The 23,352-nt window shown below is 46.3% G+C and overlaps 1 protein-coding gene across 1 annotated transcript; it reads left to right on the top strand.

Annotated features, from left to right (window-relative positions):
• Positions 1-678: 678 nt before the first annotated feature.
• PLEK2 (pleckstrin 2) lies at positions 679-20,739 on the top strand. Its single transcript, XM_072839004.1, has 9 exons — positions 679-818; positions 10,403-10,567; positions 14,334-14,515; positions 15,468-15,559; positions 15,836-16,023; positions 16,256-16,357; positions 17,799-17,882; positions 18,820-18,898; positions 20,199-20,739. The coding sequence occupies exons 1-9, from the start codon at positions 777-779 to the stop codon at positions 20,324-20,326; spliced, it is 1,062 nt and encodes a 353-aa protein (XP_072695105.1). The 5' UTR covers positions 679-776; the 3' UTR covers positions 20,327-20,739.
• The last annotated feature ends 2,613 nt before the right edge of the window (positions 20,740-23,352 follow it).

Genomic DNA, 23,352 nt, shown 5'->3' with positions numbered 1-23,352 from the left:
AGGCTCCAATTGGTTGTCCTCATTTACAATTTTGATTACTTTGTTCATCCTGGATTTTCTGCATTATTGGTGATTTTCAAAAATATTGTGTTAAAATAGAATGTATCTAGATAGAGTTGCTTGCATTTCCTTCAAGTTTGCCCCTAATGATGTAATCTCCAGCTCTAGCTTTTTTTTGGGGGGGGGGGATGTGGGAGGGGTGAGAGGGTGTATTTTGGAGGCAGAGGGCTCCGGCAATCCGTGCCTGCTTCTTTAAACCTGTGACTTTTTTTTTTTTTTTGCGAATGGGAACTTTGCTCTGTCCCCACCAGAGGCCCGGGATAAAGTTCCTAGCCTGGTTCCAGTCCATGCAGTCTGCCCACTCGCATTTCCCCTGAGCTCGGGGATGACTCCGGATTCTTGGCGATCCTGCGCTCCCTTTAGCTCCGTATCGCTCGGGGGGCCACGCGGTAAGTGCCGGGCAGGCGGCTGGTTGAGGCCGGGGGCCCGGGGGCCCGGGGGGCCGGGATGGGGCGCCCTGCGGGGCGGGGAGCGCGGGCAGCTGGCGACTGGGCCCCGGGCGGCCGCCGCAGACCCCCGGGCACCTCCGCGGGGCGAGCGCGCCGGCGGCCCCGAGCGGGCGTGACTTCCTGCCCGGGAGGCCCCGCGGCCGCGGGCCCTGGACGCGGGCCAGGAGGCGTCGCCCGGGCGGGCTCGGGGCGCTCCCTGGGCGCAGCGGGCGCGGGAGCAGCGGGCGCGGGGGCCGCGCACCTGGAGGCCGGCGGGCGCGCGCGGACATGGAGGACGGCGTGCTCAAGGAGGGCTTCCTGGTCAAGAGGGTGAGCGCGCCGGGGCCCCTGGGCACCCCCGGGACCCTCGGGACCCCCGGGCCCGGCTCCCCCGCCGCGCGGCCGGGCGGGGTGGCTGTCGGAGGGGCGCCCTGCTCGGGTGCAACAGAGCGGCCGGGGCGCCGGCGAGGGCAGCCCGTAGGCCGGTGATGTGGGGTGCGGGGCGCTCCCGAGGCGGGCGCCGGGGCTGCGGCAGCTAATTCGGGGGACGCCGCGTTGAAATACGCGCTGTTAACGCACCGGCAGCGCGCTCTGTGGCTCGCAGCGCCCGTCTGGGGAGCGTCGCCCGCGGTCCCCCTGCCCACCCCGGCAAGGGGGCAGCCCGGCTGCTGCACCCGCCCCGCGCCCGGCCGGCCCCTGTGCTCTCCCGCGCGCCCGCAGCGCGCACGTGGGCACCGCGTTCTTCCCTCTCCCCCAAGGAGAAGCAGTTCAGGACGCTGGTGGGTGCTGGAGCAGGCGCAGACCCACCAAGGTTGAGCCCACACCTTGTTCTGTCCGCCGCAGGGTGGGTGTCGTTATCACTGAATTCCAGGTGAGGAGACGGAGGGGGCAGAAGGATGAGACTTGCCCCAGAGCCCCAGGACTCTCTGGGACTGCACCCTCGGTCCTCGGTCCCTGCCCACGCCCGCAAGGCCTTCCCCTCAGCTAGCAAGAGCCCAGACAGACGCAGGACTCACAGAGCAAGGTGGAACATGAGCCAAAGAGTAGCAACAAGAGGAAGTTCGAGATTTTAGAGTTCTTTGAACATAGTTGTTCACACTAAGGGTTTATACGGGCATAGAGGCAGAGCCTAGAATCTGGGGATGATCCTTTTGGCTCTTCTACTGAGATTATAGCTTTGGGAGGGAGATGGATGAAGAGGGATGGATGAAGAGGCTCCCCCTTGCTTTGCCTCCTCTGGTGGCCAGAGCGCCCCGAAGTCTCAAATGGCTTTCAGGTCAGTGGGTGATATAGCCATGTAATGTCACACATTATTTGATATAGGAGGGCGGGTGTGTTGTTTGCTCAAAACTGTAAGCAGGAGCAGTAGTAGGCTAATGCCTACTTGATCAAGGGTCAAGCTGGACACAGCAGGTACCAAATTCCAAGCCACTGTAATTAGAGCGATAGGCTGGTCCCTCTGGGTTTGTGGAGGCAGCTGCACCCAGAGAGACAACCTGTGGCAGGGCTTCTGCAGTCTCCCACTTTCCTGCAGCTCATGAGGTGAGAGGAAGAGCGTGACTTGGGCAAGGGTCTTGGAGGGTGTTGTTGACTGTCCAGATAGCTCGCCCCGGTAGGGGCGTAGGGGCCTCCCTCTGTTCCTGGGGTTACCTCCCACCGTTCCCTACCACCACCACCATACAGACTCAGGAAAGCTAAAGAGGGAAGGAAGGACGTGAGTTCTCTTCGGGATGGCCGCCCAGACCTGGGTGGCTGGCTCAGGGAGTCCAAGGTGCAGGAAGATGAGGACAGTCAACAGATTTAGCCCCAAAAGCCCACGGAAGGGGGTTGGCTGAAATGCGGGAAGCTTATTCCAGCCAAACCCAAACACAGGAGTGTGGAGGCTGGCCCTGAGGCAAACGAAAGCCACACCCTTTCCTGAAAGGTGAGGGACCTGGCCTAGGGGGCGGAGGCACAGCTCACAGTTCCCGCCCACCCACGGATCTATCTCAGCTTTTCCTCTTCCCCCTTAATGTCTTTTCCTCCTGGTGGCAACAGCAGCTTCTGTGCCTGCTGGAGAATTTGCAGAGCTATGGCCTCGGGATTCCAGAGATTTAGGAGGGTTTACAATGGGAGACATGGCCTGAGCTGGAAGCCCAGAGTACTGAACAGTCCTCACTGGTGAGGGTGAAGCCGGAGACGGGCAGGGGCATGATGGATTTGGCTCTTACTCCCGCCCAGACACGAAAGAAGCAAAGCTCCAGGCAAAATGCAGGGCACTCACTTGGCCTAGCTTTAAAGGAGGGCCAGGGGGAAGGAAGTGGGATCAGCACGGGCAAGATTGCTTTTCCTTTACAAAGACGCTGAGGCACTTCAGGCCTTGCTGCCCGGCATGACACTCTTAGAAAAAGACATGGCAATGTTAACACGCTTTGGCCTAAAAATTTCCTTTGTGGGATTTTATCTCAAGGAAATACCATTAAAACTTGATGAACAAAGTTATTTTTGTAGTGAAAAACCTGGAAGCTACCTGTATATCCCCACATACACAAATGACTAGGTATATTATAGTTTTGCAAAAAATGCTTATAATATTATAACCCAAAGAGTAAGAATATACAAGGTATTAATAAGGAAAAAATAGGCATAGAATATAAAAGTCTAGAAGGAGTTCGGCTTCAGGCTAGAGGTCTGAAATCAAAGTGTTGGCAGGGCCATACTTCCTCTGAAACCCGTAGGGGACAGTCCTCCCTTGCCTCTTTTGCTTTGGTATTTGGAGGCTGTAAAAGAAAAACCCAGGTTTTTCTATCCGATGTAGGGAAAAACCTTGTTCTTCCCTATTTATGCCTTTATATTTTGAATCTGCTTTCTTTTATACAGAATACTTCCTTTCTGACAGGGCTGGTCACCAAATGTATGGAGGTTTCCCCCACACCAAACAATTCTCTGTGACACCAGCTCATTGCCTGCCGTTTAACTCAATTCTGACACTACGTGGAGACAGTATCATATCCCACAAGTTAAGGGCTCAGTCCTACAAGATTGCCCTCCACCACCTCCACCCTACTCTACCCATACTTTAGACAGTGGTCACAAGCCCGGGTTATCACTTGTGTTTCTGACCAGTGGGGTGTCCTGTGCATGTTCCAATGACTTCCTTTTCCATTTCAATTAATTTGCTACAGTGGCTCATAGAACTTAGGGAAACGCTTACATTTGCCAGTTTATTAAAGGATATGATAATTGCCACAGATGAACAGCCAGTTGGAAAAACTGTGTAGGGCAAGGTATGTGGGAAGGGGCTTGGAGCTTCTATGTCCTCTCCGGGCATGCCAGTAGTCTCAGTACCTCCATGTATTCACTAACCCAGAAGCTCTCTGAACCCCATACTTTGGTATTTTATGGTGACTTCATCACATAGGCATGATTGATCATTAACTTCATATTCAGCCCTTCTCCCTTCTCAAGAGAATGAGGGTGGCACTGAAAATTCCAAGCTACTAAATGTGGCTTTTTCTTAAGGATGACCAGCCTTCATCCAGAAGGCCACCGGAGTCAGTTCATGAGAATAGAGAGTGCTCCTATCACCAGGGCAATTACAAGAGTTTCAGGATCTCTGTGCCAGGAATGAGAGGCGGATATATATGTATGTATATAATACATATATATATATATATATATATATATATATATATATATATATGTTAACCATCACCTTGCACAGGAAATCCTTAGCATTCCTTGGCTTGTGGATACATTACTCCAATCTCTGCCTTCATCATCACATGGCCATCTTCTCCCTGTGTACCTCAGTATCCAAATTCTCTTTGTATAAGGACACCACTTAATATTAGGGCCACCCTAATCCAGTATGATGTCATCTTATCCTGATTACATCTGCAAAGACCCTATTTCCAAATAAGATCACATTCATAGGTGCCAGGGCTTAAGAATTCAACATATCTTTTAGGGGGACATAATTCAGTCCATAGCAAGTACCATCTCTGCTTCTTTGGGGATTAGGGTCTTGGGCAAGAACTTTCTGGGCCTTAATTTCCTCACCATTAAAGTTAGGGAGTTGTATGGACTTTTACAAAGAGTCCCTCCTGCTGTAACATTCTATGCCTCTTAAGCCCAGCTGTGGATTGCTATCCCAGTTTATGGACTCCCCTCCTTCCTCCACAGGGGTCCTAGGGACCCTAAATCACTTGTGGTCTAGCAGGCCTCTGGCCTCAGCCAGTTACTTGCAGATAAGGAGCCCAGAGAGGGAGGAAACTGCCTGGGTAGAGTGAGGCCTAGGATATTTTTTCAGCTATACTACTGTGGTTTTGGCCTCTGACTCCCTTTACCTGGTGGCTTTGAACCAGTTCCTTGTTTCCTCTGAGCATGGCGTGTTTATCTGTAGACCAGGGATAATGGTGTTCTCCTTCCATTCTGTGGATTATTACCGCAGCCTCCAAGTGAGCTGCCTGCTGTAGTCTGGCCTGCTTCATTCAGCTGTTCTGGCACAGTGTGGTCAGGGTGATATTTTAAACATGAGAAGCTAAGCTTTTTGTCATCTTTCTAGTTAAAAGTCTTCAAGGACTCCTCTCTGGCCGCAGTATAAAGATCAACTTTACAACATGGAACCTGTTGGTTAACTGGACCGGCATCACTTCCTCTGGGCTTTGCCCACAGGCCTCTGAGCCTAATCCATATAGAACCACTTGGAGTTTCTCAAAAGTGGAAGTGACTCAAGCTCTCCCTTCCCTGCCTTCCTGACATAGCTAACTCCACATAACTTCCCAGATTCAGCCCTAGCATCAGCCCTTCGGAGAGCCTATGTCACCCCACTCATGCTCTTTTGAGTTTCCTCCTCCATTGAGCTGCTTCTTGGGGTTTGCATTGTGATATATATTATTTATCTGTTCTGTAATCATCATCCCAAAGTTTAACATCTTAAAACAACAAACATTTATCTCACACAGTTTCCAAGGGGCAGGTTGTTCAGGAACATCTTAGCTGCAAGATTCAAATCTCCCATGAGGTTCTAGCCAAAATGTTGCCCAGTGTGGCAGTCTTCTGAGGGCTTGACTGGCTATAGAATCCAATTGCAACTCGTCTGGCTGCTGTCTGGAAGCCTTGGGTTCCTTACCTCTGTGTAGGGGCTGGTCATGATGTGGCAGCTAGCTTTCCCGGAATACATGGGGGAGAGAGAGAGAAAGAGAGAGAGAGAGAGAGAGAGAGAGAGAGAGAGAGAGAGAGAGAGAGAATATGACCCCAAGACTGAAGCTACAGGGTCTTTTTTAACCTAAGGTCAGAACCAACAAATAATCACTCTGCCATAGTCTCTTGGTCACATGGACCAACCTTTATACCATGTGGGAAGAAGCTATATAAGGGTGTGAATATCAGAAGGTGGGGTCCCGGAGAACCCCACCAATCATCTGTCCTAGAACTTATCACACTAGCTGGCACCATTGTCTGTCTCCTCCACTGTCTTAGGTCAGAATCTTACTCATCCTTGTCTCCCTGCTGCCAGCACAGTGCTTGGTGCAGTAGTCGTTAGTCATTGATTGTTGAATGAATAGATAAATGAATGAACGATTTCCCTAGTCGTCTCATCAGGATTTTAGTTTATTTGACTTTCAATTCATTTTCCATTGTAAAAATAGTAATGCTTATGAATTTTTTTAAAAGCTAGAAAAGTATTCAAGGCTGTAAATTGAAAAATAAGTTTTTATTCTTTTTTTCTAAGGTTTTATTTATTCATTAGAGAGAGAGTGCGTGTATACAGAGTGAGAGGCAGAAGCAGGCTCGCTCAGCAGGGAGCCTGACACAGGGCTCAGTCCCCGGACGCTGGGATCCTGACCAGAGCTGAAGGCAGACACTTAACTGACTGATCCAGGTGCCCCATATGTTTTCATTCCTGTTGCCCTGTATCCAGTCTTAGTCCTTAGAGATGATAATTATTAACTCTCTTGAGGTATCCCTTCAGGAATTTTCCAAAATAACTACTAGAGTTATATTTAGGTATCACATGAAAAAACATAAGTAAAAGTGCTTTGCCTGGGTCAAAGACTATGGGCGCTCTGCTTCTTGGTGGCTCAGAGTGCTGGGTTTGACTTTGAGGGCTCCACCAGTGACCTTTCCTGCCATCTGTTGGGATTGGAATCCCTCTGCTGCAGCCACAGTGGGCATGGTATTGTTACACAGAGTATTTTGTATTATTTTATTATAAGCAATGATCCAAAGTGTCTCAATACATAAAACCTTTTCCATATCCTGGATGATTTACTCAGCACACATCCCTGGAAGTGGAATTATTGGGTCAAAGAATTTGAACATTTTTTATGAGGGTCACCAGCTTCTTCAGGGTTTCTACCTACACAGTAAATCCTTGCTTATTAGCCTTTCTCCTCAGACCTCTCTCCTTCGCTGGCAGGATTCGTAGTTGCTCTTAAACACATTCCACTGTAGTGAGTTTGAACAGAAAGGGATTTCATGGAGGAATATTAATTACTAAGTACCTCAGGAATACTTGGGAGGGCCAGAGAACCTAGCTAGGATGCTATACAGCCAGGGACAATGTAGCCAGGCAAAAATACCCAACAGCACCACCAGCCATTTCTAGTGGAAACATCACTGCTGACATTATTTGCCATTTGTCCCTGATAGCTCTGGGGACTGGGTGTCAAAAGAATCTGTTCTACCAACACTGTTCTTGCCAGAAATCCCCATTTCCCTCTGTTTGGTGACTGCCAAATACGCATCAGTTCCCCATGCCTGGAAGTGGCAGCAACTTAGTCACCTACCTGTTACCTTTGTGGCAGGGATTCTGGAAAATGTAGTGTTTTGTCCAGAAAAGAACAGATTCTCCATATTGGTTTGTTCTGTTCAACATCTGTTTGTGACACTTTTCTCTCTAACATCTCCAAGCCCCCGTTTCTCCTCTCCTTGTTGTTTTAGTTTGCTAGAGCTACTGGAACAAAAGTACTGCAGACAAGATGGCTTAAACAGAGATTTATTTTCTTGCAGTTCTGGAGGTAGGGTACAAGGTCAAGTTGTCAGCAGATTTGGTTTCTCCTGAGGCCTCTCTTCACAGCTTGCAGATGGGCACCTTCTTGCTGTGTGCTCAGGTGGTCTTTCCTCTGTGCATATGCCTCCCCGATGTCTCTCTGTATGTCTGAGTGTCCTTTCTTTTTATTTCTTTTTTTTTTTTTAAGATTTTATTTATTTATTCATGAGAGACACACAGAGAGAAAGAGAGGCAGAGGGAGGGATCCCTGGGTGGTGCAGCGGTTTGGCGCCTGCCTTTGGCCCAGGGCGCGATCCTGGAGACCCGGGATCGAATCCCACGTCGGGCTCCCGGTGCATGGAGCCTGCTTCTCCCTCTGCCTGTGTGTCTGCCTCTCTCTCTCTCTCTGTGACTATCATAAATAAATAAAAATTAAAAAAAAAAAAAAAAAAGAGAGGCAGAGGGACTAGATCCCTGGTCTCCAGGATCATGCCCTGGGCCAAAGGCAGCACTAAACCGCTGAGCCACCCAGGCTGCCCTGAGTGTCCTTTTCTTTTAAGGACCCCTGTCAGATTAGGTTAGGGCCCACTTCATGACCTCATTTTAACCTAAACACTTCTTTAAAGCCCTAACTTCACATACAGCCAACATTAGGAGTTAGGGCTTTATTTTTTTTTCAAAATATTTTATTTAAATTCAGTTTGCCAACATATAACACCCAGAGTTCATCCCATCAAGTGGGAGTTAGGGCTTTAATATATGAATGTGTGTGTGCCAAGGGGGACATAATTTAGTCCATAACACTTGTGTCCTAAGGTTTAAGATTATTTTGCCCTCATCAGCCAGGATTGCATTCTTCCTGTACACAATCTTTTTTTTTTTTTAAGATTTTATTTATTTATTCATGAGAGACACACAGAGAGAGAGAGAGAGAGGCAGAGACACAGACAGGAGAAGCAGGCTCCATGTAGGAAGCCTCATGTGGGACTCGATCCCAGGTCCCCAGCATCACAACCTGGGCCGAAGGCAGGCACCAAACCGCTGAGCCACCCAGGAATCCCCTGTACACAATCTTTTGAGCCAGCAATTGACTGCTAATGCTGGTCCAGGAGCCCCTCAGTACAAGGTCATCGAGAAAGAGGACCTGAGCTTGGGCCACGTGGAGAGCAGTAGAGAACCCCTGTTGCTGAGGAGTCAGAGACCAATCTTTTTTGTTTCTTTAAATACATCTGCCCACGTCAAGAAAACCTATCAACCGTCGTGTTACACGCCGATCCTAAGTATGGGACAGAGTGGAAAGAGCAAAAAATGTAAAATTCAACTTGACTACGAAAGTCATCTCACATGAACAGCTTGATCACCAGGCAGTGTGATAGCACTTAGACATGTTAATAAACTCTTGTCAGATTAACGTGGTTAGAAGTTCTATTTAGCTGCCGTAGTAAATTCTGTTTGGGCACAGCCCAGTGCTTGCTCAGTCAACTCCTACAACTTTTGGTTCCCTAACAGCACTTAGAATCACTGAGCAATCACAATACCACAGATAGGTGAATTCAAGGAGCCTTTGAAATTAATAAATGCTAGGAAATGTAAGGAAATGAGGGAATTGGGGGAATGGTCTCTGATTCAGATAAAGCGCATCTCTCTTAGTTAGAATCTAATCCTTATTGGGCTTTGCTCTGAGAAATATGCCAGGAAAGTTGTTTTAATAAGTGTATACTAACCCCGTTCTTTTCTGATTCCTCAGTAGACATTCCCTTATCTGTTGATCTATCTCTTTGCCTTTACCTGACTATCCTGTCCATTGGCTCTGTGGCTCACCCGAGAACACCCCCCAAAATACCCTGCCTTTTAGGCTTGCCCCTTAGCAAGATTATTAGGGTCCTTAGCACTGTTAGACTGTGGCTTCAACTTTATAAATTGTTCACGTCCTTTGACTAGTAATATTCTTTCTAGGAATATATCCTAAGGGAAAAAAAATCTGAGATGCAGATAAGAATTTATGTGCAAGGATATTTACTGCAGAATTGTTTATAACAGTGAAAAAAACAACCTCAGTTACAAACAGCAGATTGACAACTAAATGTTGCATCTACCTTGTGCTTATTAAAAAACATATTTCAAAGAAATATATTGGCGTGAGAAGATGCTCTGCAAAGCTCAACGAAACAAAAACTAGATAATAAAACTATATGTAACATGGTCTTGATTTTTTTAAAAACCAGAAAATAAAAACTAAGAGGAAAAAAAGACTTTAGGAAAATACAGTGTTAGCAATGGCTGTCTCCCAGTGATAGGACTTTCTTTTCTGCGTTACTTTGCAGTTTCTTTCAAGGTTTATAATCACAGAAAAGGTCAACTGGGAACTGGAAGGTCAATGCCAAGGATGTTTGTTACATACTCAAAAGAGTTGATAAGGAGATCCAGACAAATAATGCTTTTTTCATGAAAATGAAAATAAAAGGTATGATTTTGAACTGGATCCTTTGGCTATTAAGGACACTATTGGGCCAGTTGGCGAGACTTGGATGGGGGTTGTGGAATCGATGAAAATAACATTATTGGAAATTTCCTGATGTTTATGGTTGCGTGGTGGTTATGTTGGAAATATTCCCCTCAACCCTTTTTTTGTAGCAGACACACATGAAATACTCAGAAGTGATGGAACATCATGTTAAAAATTTACTCTTACACGATTCTGTAAAAAAAAAAAAAGTTCTTTATTACTATTCTTCAGCTTTACTCTGAATTGAAATTATTTTAAAATTAAAAAAAAAAATAAAATGAGGTTTTTAAAAAAGATAATGCTGTCTCCCTTTTTGAACAGTAGATGGCATGGCACAGTCTGGATACCTGTGCCGTAGGACAGACACCTCTCCCCGAACTCAGTGTTGTCCCCTCAGCTGCCTCACTGCAGGGCTCTCCTGTCCGTCCTCAGGGTCACATTGTCCACAACTGGAAGGCGCGATGGTTCATCCTTCGGCAAAACACACTGCTGTACTACAAGCTTGATGGGGGTCGGAAGGTGACCCCTCCCAAGGGCCGGATCCTTCTGGATGGCTGCACCATCACCTGCCCCTGCCTGGAGTATGAAAACCGACCGGTAAGTGAAGGCCCTTGTTCCCCTGCCTTGGACTCTCCCACCTCTGGCCTCTTTGGTGAGGGTGGTGTGGGTGAAGAGCTGAGTTATCATTGAGAAACCTAAATTGAAGTCCCGCTGCATTACGTACCAGATGTGTGATGTTGGGCAAGTAATTGAACCTCTCTGAGCCTTAGTTCCTCATCTATAAAATGGGGTAAGTTCATGACACCTTGATAGCTCCCATGATTGTGCCGAGGATCATGAGAGGCTAATGGTCTGTCAAAGCACTTTGTGGGCTAGGAGCACTACACAAATGGGAGCAATTAGTGCTTCCTTGGAATTTAATATGGTGGCTTTCATCCCCTTGAGGGGGGTATGTGTTCCTAAAGTCAGGTGCAGTTTCAACCCTATCGTCAAAAAAATATCTGAATTAGTCATTTTTGGAGGGCCCATCAGGTGCCGAGAAATCTGCTAGGCTTGCAGGAGTCAAGGGAGAAAGTGGTAAGAGCGTTTTTCCTTGAGTTATTAATCTTATTATGAAAGCAAGTGGTTAACTAAAAAACATTCCGAATTCCAAATGTTGGCACAAACATAATTAGCTGTAGAGAACACTGTATTCCCGAAGAGGAGGAAGATGTAATTATGGGCTCTGAGTCAGGTACAGCATTGGAAGGAATAGAGATTTGGCAAAGATCTGAAAGAGGAGAGAGGCAGACGTTCTGGGCAGGTGGAAAGTCTTGAGTAAATGTGAGGGGAGACAGGGATAGATTTGGAGATAACAATGGCCCCTGTGGCCAAAGGGGAATGTTCACAGAGGGAGCAATGGGAGGTTGGCTGGCGCCAGACGGAGGAAATGCGGAGTTGTTGAAGGTCCTGAGTGAGAGAATGGATGGGTGAAAACGCTCTTAGAAGGACTAAAATGAGGAACTACGCTCTGTTCCTAATAAGTTATTAGATCCATAAAGAAGGGTCTTACACGTTCTTCTTTCCTTTTTTTCTTTTTTTAAGTATTCTTTGTATGGGGCTCGAATTCACAACCCTGAGATCAAGAGTCACACGCTCTATTGACTGAGCCAGCCAGGCGACCCACCTTTTTCTTCTTTCTTTTTTCTTTTTCTTCTTTCTTATCATGTTTTTCTTCTTTGACTCTTCTAGACCAATTGACAAGCCTGATTACAAGAAAATATTCACACAGTCTACTCTGGGTGGTGGGTTTCCCGGTATTTGTTTTGTTAACCTCTGTACTCTTCTGTAGTTTTGAATCTTTCTCAAGAAAACAAAAGGAGCTATTAAAATAACGAGGCATGAAATAGGGCAAGAAGTAGGGGGAGCACAAGAAAACATTATGATATGTCCACAGGACATGACTGGAATTTGAGGACAAAGGAGAGGTAGATATTGAGTGTCATTCCAGCCTAGGAGGCTGCAAATATGAAATGTCCGTCTACAATTTCCACTGCCAACCTATAGGTGCTGCTGATTAAGAGGGAAAAGTCAGGCCGGGTAGTGTTCTGTTGGGTACCGGCAAGGCTGCTGGAGAATGCCCAGGCTGGGCAGACTGGGGCTACATCTTCCTCTTTGTAGCATCACAAGACCAAACACTATGGACACATGGCAGACGATTAGCAAATGTTTGCTGGATTCATGTTTAAGAAGGAAGACAAATTTACAGATAAGTGAGATGATTTTAAGAGGAAAAACACCTACTTTTCTAAGTGAATTTAAGACTCTAGTTCTCAACAACACCCCAGAATTTATAGGTTAACTTCTTGACCCGATGCCCCTTAATAATTATTAAGGAACAGTAGACAGGGGAAGTGCTGGTAGAATGGGCTGGAGATACAAAAACTTTCAAAAAAGGAAACAAGTTGGGGATCCCTGGGTGGCTCAGCGGTTTAGCACCACCTTTGGCCCAGGCCGTGATCCTGGGGACCTGGGATCAAGTCCCATATCAGGCTCCCTGCATGGAGCCTGCTTCTCCCTCTGCTTGTGTCTCTGCCTCTCTCTCTGTCTCTGTGTCTGTCATGAATAAATAAATAAAATCTTAAAAAAAGGAAACAAGTTAAATTTGCTAATTGGAGTTGTGAGCTTCCTGTTAATTCTCAGATTGTCTGTCATCTGCCTGGTTCACGAGTCCTTGAGCTGGAAGAGGTCATGAGGAGCCCATAGGTTCACTAAGAACAAGTTATAAAGTATATGTGTGTGTATATATTTAAATTAAGGAAGCTATATAAGAGTATGTGTGGATTTCACATGGAATTTTATAGTCTTTCCTAAAATTCTTTCATTAAAATATTGACTGCCAACAGAAAGTTGATTTTGTTCTCCCACAATGCTAATGAGTGAGTCAGTGTTAACTTGGAGGAACAGCCTCATGGTATTCTTTGAGACTGTGAGCCTGCCTTGTCTTTATCACTATTTAAAAAAAAGTTTATTTATTTGACAGAGAGAGAGAGAGAGAGCGCACAAGCAGGAGGAACAGCAGGCAGAGGGAGAGGGAGAAGGGTTTAGCAGGGAGCCTGACATGGGGCTCAATCCCAGGACCCTGGGATCATGACCTGAGCCAAAGACAGACACTTAACTGACTAAGCCACCCAGGTGCCCTGTCTTATCATCATTTTTGTTGTTAGTTGAGAGGAGGGATGTTAAGTTTACAAGCAAAGGAAGTTGGGAACTAATATATTAGAAAACAGAACGGTAATGAAACAATGCACCTGTTTTCCAACAGAAGCGGCAGGTCCAGTTTACTTGGATGAAATTTAATAGGGTCAACATCCAAATCCTACAAAGGTAAAAAAAAAAAAAAAAAAACCCTCTGTGCACATTTAAAGAATGGAGGAGATGCAGCCTATATCAAAAAGACTCTCAGCTGGGCACCTGGGTGGCTCAGTGGTTGAGTGTCTGCCTTTGGCTCAGGTTGTGATCCTGGGATCCCAGGATCGAGTCCTACATCGGGCTCCCTGCATGGAGCCTGCTTCTCCCTCTCCCTCTGTCTCTGCCTCTTTCTCTCTGTGTCTCTAATGAATAAATAAATAAAATCTTTTTTAAAAAAGACTCTCAGCTGACTGCACAGAGTGTGAGTCTACTGAGTCAGATCCTGCCACCCTGTATCCCTCAAAGCTTTCCTGGGGCAGCAGGTTCCATTCCCGGGGTCCTAGCTTATGAGAATGTCGACCAACTGCAGAACATGTAGCAGAGCATGAACCAGTTAAGAGATGAAACCATATCCTATGAGAAGTGTGTGAGATACTGGAGATGCTGAGACTAAAGAAAAGAGCGCTGAAGGGAGCTTAGCGAACAGTGCCTCTGAGGTAGCTATTCGTACCCCCACATGACAGATGAAGAAAGTAAGGCCCGACGGCGTTGCTTCCTGTGCCCAAGCGTCTGTAGCTAAGTGGCAGAGCTGGGACTTGCATTCCCATCAGCCTGACTTGAAAGCCAGTGCATCTCCCACTTCAGCACAGCCGCCGTCATGGGAGGTCAGGTTAGTCTCTGTGGTTCTAGAAGGCGAATTGGAAGCAGGGAGGCAGAGTGCCCAGAAGCAGTCCCTGTGCTCAATAGTCTGTGCCAGAGGGAAAGCTTACCTTTTGAGGCGGAGGGAGAGCTCCCTGCTGCTTGAGGTATGCCAGGGGAATCTTTGAAGACCACTCCCTGGGACGCGGTGGAGGGATTGAGCTTTTGGCAGCCGCTGGGCCTCGGTGTCCCGGGTTTGCTGTGGCCCTGTCATCTTTGCTGCCTTGCCTGCGGGTCTCTCTGTGCTGGTGTGACCGGCCATCTCTTCCTGCAGCTCCTCATTAAGCTGAAGACTCAAACATCCACTGAGTACTTCCTGGAGGCCTGTTCTCGAGAAGAGAGGGACGCCTGGGCCTTTGAGATCACGGGGGCTATCCACGCAGGGCAACCGGGGAAAGTCCAGCAACTCCACGTTTTGAGAAACTCCTTCAAGTTGCCCCCTCACATCAGCCTACAGTGAGTGCCCAGCCCCGCCACCCCTCATCCTGCCTGGCTTTGCTGCGACCTCTTCTGTCTGTGGGACGCAGGGAGTAGGGCTCTGATGTTGCTCCACGGGCCTGTCCGGTACACCATTGTGCTGCAGGGCCTTCCGGCCTGCCTGGCTGCCCCGCTCCCAGTAACCTCTCAGGGCCTCTGCTGCTTTTGCCCACTTCGGTGTCCTGAAACCCTCCCTCCAGTTTCAGCCAAGGTGCCCCAGGCTATGTCATAGCCCCCCAGGAATCTCCACTTGCCAAATCATTGGTCTGATTTGCAGCCTGGGTGGCAAGAAGGATGTGTTTAGGCAGCAGCTGCATTCTTGCTTGGTGAGGTTCCTCATCCATCCATTCGGACAGCAGTTACTGAGTGCCTACTGCATTCCCTATATGCCCTGGCTGTTCAGGAGACACAAATGTGAATAAAGAAGATCTCATCTCAAGTGCTTTCCAACTCAAGAACATAGATAGAAAATGAGAAAAGATTTTCCACTGGTGGCCAGAATCATCTCACAGAACAGAAAACAGGTCATTGGTAGAGGCAGTACACTAAAGTAGGGATGAAGGAGTTCATCTGCAGGAAACCCCCCCTAACCTCCAAGATAGCAGAACTGTCAAAGACACAGGACGAGTCCACTTCTGGGCTCCCAGAGAGCTCCGTGCCAGGCCCTGAAGTCTTTTATTGTACATTCATTTGCTTTAAAATGAAAAGTCACACAGCTCTTTAATTGTACTACAAAAGGAATACCTGTCTCACATAGAAACGAAATCCTACCTCTCAAATTCTGATGCATCCCCAAATACTCCTCTTGCTTTGTAACATATATCACACCGGTTGCCCCTTGCTTTATACCTTTATACCTTGCTCCTTGGCCCCTCCCTCATATGCATTGGTGAGATGAGGGTTCCCTCTCCTTTGCCTTCCTTTTGTGTAGTCGCATTGTGGACAAGATGCATGACAGCAGCAGTGGAATCCGGCCAAGCCCCAACATGGAGCAGGGAAGCACCTACAAAAAGACCTTCATAGGTGAACCTCCCCTCTTGGGGGCTGGGGCGGGCAGTGGAAACCAAAGCATGGTGACCTGGGACTCGGCCATGTTTGACCTCCTATGTTGAGGCCAGAGCTGCCTCCGGCCAACTGGTTGGTCTGAGATGGCCACATGTGGGTGGGCCTTCAGTTGGCTTTTGAGTCCAGCCCAAGGCTGCCCAGGAGGTTAAAGTCAATGAGGTCACAGTCAAGCACCCCCAGGGAGGCTAATCTGTAGCCTGTCATCTGACTTGTGCTGCCCTTGCCCCAATGCAGGCTCCTCTCTGGTAGACTGGCTCATCTCCAACAACTTTTCTGCCAACCGTCTGGAGGCCGTGACCCTGGCCTCCATGCTCATGGAAGAGAACTTTCTTAGGCCGGTAGGTGTCCGAAGCATGGGAGCCATTCGCTCTGGAGATCTGGCCGAGCAGTTCCTGGATGACTCCACAGCCCTGTACACCTTTGTAAGTTAGGGAGGGAGTTCCTCTTGTCATTGGGTCAGGGAAGGAGGATGCAACAGAGTGAGGGCTGGGAGTCCACATTTTTGGGCGAAGGTCTAGGGCTTGGGCACCCCTTCACCTCCAGGTGGAGTGAGCTTTCTGTATTGAGAATTTTCGTTTTCCCCTGCGGTCGCCCCCAGAGTCTAGAACTGGGACTTTTTGGTAACAAAGTCCCTGTTTTTTCCTTTCTCACTAGGCTGAGAGTTATAAGAAGAAGATAAGCTCCAAGGAAGAAATGAGTCTCAGCACCATGGAGTTAAGTGGCACAGTGGTCAAACAAGGCTATCTGGCCAAGCAGGTATGCCTGCCTTGGAGAGGCAGGAGATGGACAGGATGTCCCCAAAGGGTGGGAAGGGCGAGAGGGCAGACGCTACTTACCAGCAGAATCTGCTACAGCAGGAGCTGGTGGCAGCTGCAGGGAGCAAATCAGGAGGCATGAGCATGCTGGTTCTCTCTCTCTCTCTATCTCTTTCTCTCTCTCACACACACACACCCAGACACAGAGACATTCAGAATAAAAGTACACACAAGTTGTTATCACAATACTAGGAAACGTCTGCAGCCCTGCCCAGGGCATGCACTCTTCTGGAAGGGCATTGCTTACGGGTTGGTGTTTTGCATTTGCTGGCCTTCAGCTCCCTGACGCTTCCTGGGGTCTCTGCCTTCCTCTGTGGGATGCTGTACACCTTCCTGATGCACTTTTTGAACAAAAAAAATAATACTTTTCTCCACCTACTTCAGTAGATTGAAGATGAAATCCTGTAGTGTGAAGTCAGTGTTTAAAAATGGACTGTGGCCCCTACTCCTAACCGTGTCTGGGGGAGTATCCCTGTTCCAGGCACATCTGACACACAGGCTGTTCTGTGAACAAAGTACCACGTCCAAGCCCATGAAGTGTGAGCAGACCTTCTGCACATGCCTCGTGTTTGTGCGTATCCTACACACCGTGTGAATGTGCACGACTGTACAATGGACACATGGTGCTCAGTGCCATTCCCATTGTTACTTGTGGCACGCATTGCTCTTGTCACCTGGTTCTTGCGTATTGGGATCCCCATCTACTCTTAGATTATTTACCATGCGTGTGGCTGCCTATCTGCCCCAAAGGGCCCGCCTCCGAGGCCTGATGCGAGCCTAGTGAGGGGAAGTAGCAAGTACCTGGAAGGCCACCATCAGGGTTCGGGAGGGACTCTGGATGTTCCAGGCTGGAGGGCTAAGGAAGCTTTGGGATCTTGGGGGCGAATCCAGAGAGTCATACACATCAATATCTTATACATTTGGACTTTAACATGTAATTGATCATTTCTTACTTTTTCTGGTGCAGAATTTCTATGTGTGCGCATAAATACATGCAACTGGGTCTGATTTTGTCACTTGAAAGTTGGTGCCCTTGGGTTTAGGTTTGCCTGTGAGTTCTTAGTCCAGTTGACACCTGCTGCCTCCCATCCTCCCTACACCCTGACTGCCGGTCTGGGTAATGCTCCCCTTTTCCTTCCATGCTGACCCTCTTTGCTTCTGTCAATTCAACGAACGGTGACAGTATTTTTGCTAAAATGTCTCTGAGCAGGGACATTCACGGCAACGGACATTGCCATTGCAGTGGCAATCCTTGGGTCTCTGGCGGACTCGTTCCAGAAAGTAGTCCCCTGTAGCAAGCTGTCTGGGGCATTAGATGCAGGGACATGGGAGGAAACAGCAGAGCTGTCACAGGTGAACCTTGAACCCTTTCTTTGCCTCAGGGGCACAAGAGGAAAAACTGGAAGGTGCGGCGCTTTGTGCTGAGGAAGGATCCGGCTTTCCTGCATTACTATGACCCTTCCAAAGTGAGTGCCACATGTTCACTTGGTGGCTGGGTGTAAGGCTTCAGTCCCTTCTCTCCCGAGCTCAACCAGCAGCTGGTTGTACTTCCTGCCTCTCTCCTGGCATCCGTCCCCTCGCTTCCACAATACAAGCTCTACTCAATGGTCTGGTCGTTTCTCTCTTTCAGCACGTTGTTGCCCGCCCAGAGGGTTATCATTATTTTGAGAGCAAAGCATTTTTTAGTTTCTGCAAAGCTTTCTGTGTGGCTGGAAGGGTGGGGTGGGCTGATAAGGAGACTCCTAACTGGTGCTCCCCAGCCGCTTTGCCCCTTTCTGTGCGGAAATCCCATGAATTCTGCCCCCAACATTTATTTTTTTTTGTCCCCACCGATGTTGTGGAAAGTTTCTTTTACCATGTACTGTTTAAGCCATAATTTACGGATTTTCTTGTTTTCCAATCAATCGAAGAATTGCTACTCTGAGTTTTGGATAATAAGTATGTATTATTGTATGAGGAGTTGATCTAATAACAGTCAAAAGCAAAGATAAAGGGCCTTTTAGCTGGCCTGTTCGGCCTTGTCTTGGTAGATGTATGATTTTCATTCAGTTTTTTTTTTTTTTTTTTTCATTCCAAGTTTCAGTCAGGAATCCCAGCCCTAGGGGAGAGCACTGCAAGGAGTGAGAAGGAGCCCTCGGGGACCTTGCTGGCCAACAGAGGCCAGTGGGCCAGGGCGGGGTGTGGCCTTGCCCTGCCGCTGCTAGCAGTGAGACAGAGCCCAGACTTGTTACTGGTGCATGTAACACAACCACATGATGTCCTAATTCAGCTTCATCTTCTATTACAGAGGACTCTCACTGACTTCTTTAGCGGGCCCAAGGGTGGTTACAGGGCAAGAGTGCAACTCCTTTTTCCTTTTTGTGCATTCACACTTTGCCTAATCAGGAATTCTTTCTGCTGCAGGAGGAGAACCGGCCAGTGGGTGGATTTTCTCTTCGTGGTTCACTTGTGTCTGCTCTGGAGGATAATGGAGTTCCCACTGGTAAGGTGCAACTGGCCTTGGGCTCCTCCCAGCCTCACTCTCAGCGATCTGCTGGTGGACTGAGCTGTGGGGGCTGAGTAGATCTCAGGAGACGATGAATAGTGTGGGTTTTGGAGCCAATTTCAGAATTAGGGAAAAGGGCATATGGGGTGTTCTTAGTGGTTTTTTTTTTTTTTTTTTTAAGATTTTATTTATTTATTCATGAGAGGCAGATAGAGGGAGGCAGAGACACAGGCAGAGGGAGAAGCAGGCTCCATGCAGAGAGCTTGACACGGAACTCGATTCCGGGTCCCCAGGATCAGGCCCCGGGCCGAAGGCTGCACCAAACCGTCGAGCCACCTGGGCTGCCCTGTTCTTAATGTTTTAACAACACAACTAAATAAATCCTTGTCTCTCTTATGCTTTCCCGTTTCTGTGCTTACTGGCAAATAAACATTCACCTTAGAATAGTAGCCTACACAGTGTTTAAAGGTTAGCAACACACTTTAGTATCTATTAGCACACTAACCTCACAACAGGCAGCTAAGAAAAACAGTGTATTATTCCCATTTTATGGATGTGGAAATTGAGGTTCAAAAAGTTAAAGTCAGGGATCCCTGGGTGGCGCAGCGGTTTGGCGCCTGCCTTTGGCCCAGGGCGCGATCCTGGAGATCCGGGATCGAATCCCACATCGGGCTCCCGGTGCATGGAGCCTGCTTCTTTCTCTGCCTCTCTCTCTCTCTCTGTGACTATCATAAATGAATAAAAAAAAAATTAAAAAAAAAAAAAAAAAAAAAAAAAAACAAACAAAAAGTTAAAGTCAAATCCCAAATCTGTCTACTTTTAACATAAACGTGTTGGATTATTTTTTTAAAGATTTTTTATTTACTTATTCATGAGAGACAGGAGAGAGAGAGAGAGAGAGAGGAAGAGAGAGGGGCACAGACACAGGCAGAGGGAGAAGCACACTCCACTCAGGGAGCCTAATGCGGGACTCGATCCCAGGTCTCCAGGATCACGCCCTGGGCCGAGGGCAGTGCTAAACTGCTTGAGCCACTGGGGCTGCCCCACGTATCAGATTCTTGGATGTGAATGGGACTGTAGATCTGTGGTTAGTGCAGGGAGCAGGCCAGGAGGGCACAGGTGAGGGATGGGGAATGAAAAGGACGAAATGAGGAAAGTGGGCATCTGGTGGGATTTCCTAACCACATGCATTGGTATTTAAGAAATACTTCATTATGTGTATTTTTGTTTGTGGTTCAGATGACTTCTAGCTGAAAGCAGACATGGATATCTACTCACTGATTTTTCTTCTGCCTAGGGGTTAAAGGAAATGTCCAGGGGAATCTCTTCAAAGTGATTACCAAGGATGACACACACTATTACATCCAGGCCAGCAGCAAGGCTGAGCGAGCTGAGTGGATTGAAGCTATCAAAAAGTTAACGTGACGAGGGAACATGTTCCGGAAGGAACAGAACCAGGATTCCTCCCTCCTACTGGATGGTACAGACAAGACTTCCTGGAGAATGGGATTGTGTTAAGACTTTTAGCTTCTTTGTAATATTTTGTATGGCTTTCTCTGAGACTGGAGTTCCTTAGATCACAATTGGCAGTGGTGCTATTTCCTTCCTCACCTTCAACAGCCTGGAAACGCTAGAACAGCTGTAAGACGTCAGTGTCTTGACTTTCATCCATTTTCACAGCTAGCCATCCCTTTGGCACCAAAGTAGGTTTTCCTGTCGTAACACTAACTAGCCAATATTGTAATACTAAATAAAACACTAGTCTCATGTTGGCTCTGAAATGCTGTCAAAAACTAACTTCTCTGGAATTAATAAAAACTGACATGTTTCTATTAAAATTGCTGTATAGTTTTATAGTTTTCATAGGTTTTTCATGCTTGAGGCTATACAAATTATTATGCAAGATTATGAAAACATCCCAAGTGATCTGTCACTAATGCTTCATCCTAAAATGGGGATGATGGCAAAATTTTGAACGTTGTTTTGCTTTGAAAAATAAGCCTATATAAGCATATTCACTGCAGAAATCATGGACTCAGTTGAGATAAGTCACCTATACAACAGAGTAAAATTACAGCATTTCTATGAAAAACAGCAACTCAGAAAAGAGGTGCAGAGCAGAAGCTGCTAAAGGACAGAGAAAGATGTAAACGGTGAAAGAATTAAGGAATGAAATGTTGGTTTAAAAGTGAACATTGAGACATAGATACGAAGAAGCTTCACCAGTTTGGGAGGTTAATCTGAAGTAGTGAAAAGTCTGTATCATACAGTATCTTTAAAAACATTTTTATTACTTTCAAGTTTATACAGTAATCTGGCACAAGCTACTGTCAGCATTCTTGCCAAGTACAAGTGCTTAGACTTCCTTTAATGAATAGATATGTAACTTACATTTAAGGGGAGTAGGTACTTCCAAAGTGCTTAAGGAAAAAATTTTCCTTTTAAATAGTTTGAACTGCCTCCTCTTAGTCTTGTCTAGAATACCCAACCTGAATGATCAGGAATTCCAAGCTAATGAGGTTTTATTTTATTCCTTACATTGTAAGAGACTGCCTTTTAAAGCACCATTTTCCGTTTGGCATTTCACCAAGGTCTAATGTCCCTGGAATGTTTTATTGCTCTTTGAATATCAACAGGTGTTTATCTAAATTAAACTGCATTTGGTTTGATGGCTTGACTCCAAATTGGCACAACTGCACCCTGTTCTGTATAGGGGTATCAGAATCTTCAGGTTGGAAAAGTAGATGGCCATCACCTTGAGGCGAATGAGGGGAAATTCTTGCCGAGGTACTATAGTACTTGAATTTTTAAAAATCCCAAACCATTTTAATATAATGATTCTTCACATAAAAGTAGCTAGGTCAAAGGGTTTGAAAGGATGGCCGCTGAATAACCGTGATGCCTACCATGTCTCTGTAGGTTCCCACTAAATGAGCATTAACCACATACATACTGGTTTGTCTTGTTTTGCTCTAAAATACAGAAAATGAAATGTTCCCATTTTTTCTCAGCTACTTTTCAATTTCACTTATTAAATGAGACCCAAACTATTGCTAATTTTCAGTTGTAGGAGTTGATAACCGCTTTACCTCACAAGCAGAATGGGAGATGACATTTTAAGGAAAAGGCTTGGCTTTGTGTGGAGATCCAAGATTTGGATAAACTGAGCAATTGTTTTTGTTGATCTGTTCCTCAGGTCATTTAGAGCTGGGTATGTAGCTTTTCCTCATATTTGAAAGTGATATTGTTAGGTCAGCAGGGTATATGTTTAATTAGTTCTCTCCTTCATGGTATCAGTGAGGTATTAATTAATCTTTTCTCTGGGAAAGATCGTAAATTTTGCAAAATTCTTGTGGAACTAAGCCAAAGGCTTGCATGGGATAAAATCACTCACCATGGAAGTCACCAGTATTTCTGAGTGGTTCTGCCTTTGAAGTGTAAAAATTCAGTAAACAAAGTGGAAATTCAATTCCCCTGCCTACAACAAACATTTAATGAGTACCTCATATATTCCGAGGACATTCTTCACGCCACAAGCTTTATCGACTTGTTTTTTAACACCTCAAAAAGACCAAAGTGAAAATCATGTGCCAATTTTGAGTACACCTAGATCCTCCTCTAAATATTCCCAATATGGCATATACTAGTGATCATACTTTTGGATTTAAAAAGCTAGTAGAGGCTGCTAAATTAAACTGGGACAAACCTTCAAAAATGGCATAAACTCTTTATCAACACACTCTATGTTCTAGTCCCTTTAATATTGAATTAAGTCTAGTATTCAATCAATTAAGGTGAGTTAGGTTTAATCTTTGAAGTATTTAAATAGCTATTCTTAGGAATAATTAATAAATCTAGTACCGCCAGTATCCTAAGAGATTAAATCTATGAAACAGAAACAGACTTGTTACACCTTGGCTACTGTAACTTCAAACCATGTGTTATCTATGAAGTTTATTTACCTTTATTATTTATTTACCTTTAGATTCATATACCTTTTAAACAATTAGCTCTCAAACATAAAAATGATGGAAATGTAGAAAGATCACTGTAACTGTGTTCAATCAGATCCCTACTCATTATAAAGAGTTGAAGCTCTAGGTGGCACCTAGTGAATATGTTAATGGGGAAAAAAAATCAAAAGTTGGGCAATGATACTCAAAATAACTAAAGCAGCATCATCTTTAAAACAAAACAAGAAACTTTACTACCCTGATTTACAAACTTAGGGCAAGCAGCTTAGTACACCAACAAGGACCAGTGTGATAAATTCCCCCTCATACCATATATTGTCCTCAGTTTCAAATTGGTAAAAGGCACACATCCTATGTAATCTTTAAATTGCATTTAAGGCTTTTTTCCCCTAACAGTCAACTTTAACTGTGGTTAAAATCAAAATTATTTTCTCTAAACCCTCCTTTTGAAAGGATCTGTTATATAGATCCTTTGGT

The sequence above is a fragment of the Canis lupus genome, chromosome 9, assembly GCF_048164855.1.
Source record: "Canis lupus baileyi chromosome 9, mCanLup2.hap1, whole genome shotgun sequence".
NCBI lineage: Eukaryota > Metazoa > Chordata > Mammalia > Carnivora > Canidae > Canis > Canis lupus.
This window is presented reverse-complemented; position numbering and strand designations above follow the sequence as displayed.

Bases quoted from the DNA above. Each gene is read 5' to 3' on its own strand.
- PLEK2 (XM_072839004.1), top strand. From the start codon at position 777: ATGGAGGACGGCGTGCTCAAGGAGGGCTTCCTGGTCAAGAGG. The intron at 10,568-14,333 runs GTAAGTGAAGGC...CTCTTCCTGCAG, and splicing joins TGGAGTATGAAAACCGACCG to CTCCTCATTAAGCTGAAGAC. The intron at 16,024-16,255 runs GTAAGTTAGGGA...CTTTCTCACTAG, and splicing joins CCACAGCCCTGTACACCTTT to GCTGAGAGTTATAAGAAGAA.